The following is a 3,878-nucleotide window of genomic DNA, read 5'->3' as shown; positions in this document are numbered from 1 at the left end:
TTTTTTTTTTTTTTTTTTTTTTTTTTTTTTTTTTTAGACAGAGTCTTGCTCTGTTGCCCAAGTTGGAGTACAGTGGCATGATCTTGGCTCACTGCAAACTCCACCTCCCAGGTTCCAGTGATTCTCCTGTCTCAGCCTCCCGAGTAGCTGGGATTACAGCTCCCTACTACCATGCCCAGCTAATTTTTTGTATTTTCAGTAGTGATGGGGTTTCACCATACTGGCCAGGTTGATTTCGAACTCCTGATCTCAAGTGATCCTCTGCCTCAGCCTTCCAAAGCGCTAGGGTTACAGGCATGAGCTTCCACCCCTGACTTGGCTTTGGTTTTGACACCATGAAGGGTCTTTGTATGCAAAAGTTTTTACACATAAGGAAGGTTACGTTTGGGGAATCAATAAACGGTCTCAGTACATGAAATCATTCTCTGGAAGAGTATTTCCACAGATCACTCTAAATTCTCATTCTCCACAACGGACCAGCTGAATCAGAATCTCTGGGAATAATGGTGAAGAATCTGTGTTTCAACAAGCTCTATCTACAATGAAGTTTGAGAACACTGTTTTAGACTATCTAAGAACTAAGAAAAAGGTAAATGATAGCTATACTATTTTTCCTTCTTTTCTTATACTAGCAATACAATACCTAGGAAAAGATATTTATTAGAGCAATATACCATTTTCACTTCACAGACTACCTAACAGCTCTTCAAAGTTCAATATTATAGAATTTTACTCATATATCCAGTTTCAAGAAAACCCATCCCATGACAAAACTTATTACAATACAATTTTCAACAATTTTAAAATGATTTTGTAGTTTACCTTATATTGATCATTGGGACCTAGTTTGTTCCAGGGCTCTGGGTTATTCTTTCTGTCCCAACTAAAATAAACAAAACATTATGATTATCATAGTAATAAAGGACTATTTAAAATAGTGTTTTGCACTTAAGAATAAATTTTTGAATAGATCAATGTTATTTTGTATTAGACGAGTATGGTGTCATTTCATTACGAAGCTGAAACAAGAATAGGATCCATAATAAGCAATCTCATATAATCAATTAGAAAAACGGTAGAACACAGAACATCTTGGAGCATTTCTTCTTATCTCTCTCCCTATCACAAGACACTTTTTACCTTTCACAAAAGCTTTCCATTTCAGTAATAAAGTGATATGTAGAAAAGTGCATAGAATAATGATGAATCAATCTTTTAATTATCTATTGTTTTTCAACTACAAATGTGGAAGTGCAGGTAAAAAGCATTTACATGTACCAAGAACCAAGATTATTTTATAAAAACAATTATTATCAGGTCAATCTTCAAAACATTACAAGATTTGGTATTAGAAGTTCTACTTTACCAAAGAAAAAAACAAGACTCAGAGAAATTAGATAATTTCATGAAGAAAAAAGTAAATGAAAATAGCAGATTTGACATGTGAACTTATTATATGACTGTAAATGTTTCTTTCTACTACCTGATGTTATCTTCCTGCAGAGACTGTGGCTTCTACACTGCCTTGATACGTTATCAAAGTTTTAAACATTTTTTTATTTTTTATTTTTATTTTTATTTTTTTTTAAGAGATGGGTTTCACCATATTGGCCAGGCTAGTCTCGAACCCCTGACCTCGTGATCCGCCCACCTCGGCCTCCCAAAGTGCTGGGATTACAGGCGTGAGCCACTGCACCTGGCCAGTTTTAAACGTTTTTAAGTACTTACCAAACATCTGGATTGAACAATGCCAAACGCAAGAGATACAGGGCTGCTCCCCCACCTCCAGCTCCAATAAATACAAAGAGGGGGATCAACTAGAACCAAACACAAAATAGAGTTAATAACCATGTTCAAAGACTTAAGACACTGGCCAAAGCGAGATTACAGTAGTTTCCACAAATTGATTTCCAAGTCTCAAACTGCTATTGTGCTATTTTGAATTAAAATTTAAATAAAGTTAGATCTTACATTGAGATAAGATTTCCCACAACCGTGTTCTAAAGAAAAGTAATGGAACTTGGAAAGGATATTAAGATGATTATGGTTTAATTGTCTGATTTTTTAATGTGGAGGAAATTTTAAGCACATTTTAAAATTTCTAAGAAAACGTATCAAGTCTTCTTCACCTCTCTAATATTTACACGCCATTCCCATTAAATTTTCTGGCTTCCTTTATCCTGAGGCTTGAAAAACAAGTTCTTTGCAAATGACTTAAGGGTGCCTCCATAAAGATGTATGAAATATAGAGTCTGAATAAGCCAACATAGCTATTACAAATACTGGCTTTAAGCATTATCTCTGAAAACGTATTGCTGCCAATGCTTGCTGCGTATTTAGGAAACTGGATTTAAGACAGATTAAAGATTGCATAGACTTTCAGCTCTACCATACGTTGGTGTGCCGGGGGAAAATGAGAAGCGAAAGAACTTAACTGCAATTAAATTCCGCACTACGACACTTCCCCAGATGCAACGACGTACAGACAAAGTGAGGATTACAAGATTACGGACCCCTCTTATTTACCAAAAGGCCTGGTGGTGCAATAGGGTGAATACAAGACCCTTAAGAAATGGTATAACACATAGGGAACCTGACCTATGCTAGTCTCTGACCCAGACAGCGAACATCTATCTCTCCTGGACCGCACAACCTGCCAAAGAGCGCGGCCACCAGACTGTTCCAATATTCACTAGCTTTTTTTTCCTGGCAGTGTCCCTCACCTTCTGCCTACCAGACAAAACCCCACCATGCATGGCATAGAAGGTCACAGCTCAGAGGCCTGGGGCAACTAACATGACACTAGGAGAGGCAGGATCTGGTCTGACGGACGGTAAGTGACTGTAAATGAGGACGCTCCCAGGGGACAGAAGGAGGCGCAACCCCACACAAGGATAAGATAAGACATTAGAAGAGAGGTCACGAACTTACGCTCGGATGCTTCTTGGCCTGACCTAAGATGTGGCGGAGCATGTTTGCGGCAGAGACCTCCGATTGGAAAGAAGAAAATGAGCCCAACCACCAAGCTCCGGGCTAAGTAGTATCTGCACTGACACTGTGCGGACTTCCAAAGTCACCTAGGACCTCCTACCTGAAGGACCCTTGGCTGGGAGGGCAGCCTGCGACAGGAGGGCCCGGATGCGACTGTCCTTAACAGTGCCTGCTTAGATCTAACTACTCGCATGTCCGTCCTGACCTGGTCGGACTATCTTCATTCCACTTCCTAGAGAAAAAAGCCTTCCGTGCCGTGCTATGCATATTTCTGGAGGGAAATGTTTTTGTAAAAACGAGGACCCTTCCATTGACGAGACAGGCACTTTCCGAGGGGGCCATGTATTGAAAAATGCGGCCGACGCCGGGGCGCACGGGCCGCGCGCTCAGCGAGTGAGGTTCTCTACCGCGGCGCCTGAGAGCCGGGTCCGCGCGCCGAGGCCCTGCGTGCGCGCGTGCAGGGCGCGCGCCAGCCGGCTGTGACTGCCGCTGAGGGAGCTGCGCGGCGCCTCTGGGAGCCGAGCGCCGGTCGCCTGGAGGGCAGGTCGGGTCTCTTCCCTCTAAGGTCAGCGGCTGCGGTTTGAGAAGACTGCAGCTGCTTCCTGTCTTAGGCTGTCGCAGACAAGCGGAAGTTAAAAACTAGTAAATGACTAAAAGATGGTAATAGTTCTGGCAGTGTAATTTCTAAACCCTCAGATCCTTGCCCTCGGGTGAAAGTAGCCACAAAGACCTTTGCGACACGCTACTGTCCCCTCTCCCTGGTCCCAGATTGTATCCTTAAAATGTGTTTTCAGTGATCGTATACCTACAGATAATCTTTCCCACCACCCCTATCCAATTTTCATTTGTCTTTTTGTTTGTTTGTTTTCTTTTTGTATTTTTTTTTT

At 41.6% G+C, this 3,878-nt stretch overlaps 1 protein-coding gene across 1 annotated transcript in view; it reads right to left on the bottom strand.

Moving 5' to 3' along the window:
* The window catches only part of NDUFA4 (NDUFA4 mitochondrial complex associated), a 7,520-nt gene extending 3,912 nt beyond the window's left edge, over positions 1-3,608 (bottom strand). The window contains exons 1-3 of the mRNA XM_032287096.1: positions 2,932-3,608; positions 1,729-1,817; positions 823-883 (exon numbers count right to left, since the gene is read on the bottom strand). Coding sequence (XP_032142987.1) covers positions 823-883; positions 1,729-1,817; positions 2,932-2,973 — 192 coding nt within the window. The 5' untranslated portion in view covers positions 2,974-3,608. The remainder of the gene's footprint in view (positions 1-822; positions 884-1,728; positions 1,818-2,931) is intronic.
* Positions 3,609-3,878: the final 270 nt, after the last annotated feature.

Source organism: Sapajus apella, unplaced genomic scaffold (assembly GCF_009761245.1).
Source record: "Sapajus apella isolate SASKATOON/1434 unplaced genomic scaffold, GSC_monkey_1.0 scaffold19, whole genome shotgun sequence".
In the NCBI taxonomy this organism is placed as follows: domain Eukaryota; kingdom Metazoa; phylum Chordata; class Mammalia; order Primates; family Cebidae; genus Sapajus; species Sapajus apella.
The sequence above is the reverse complement of the archived record's forward strand: the minus strand, read 5'-3'. Positions and strand labels throughout refer to the sequence as shown.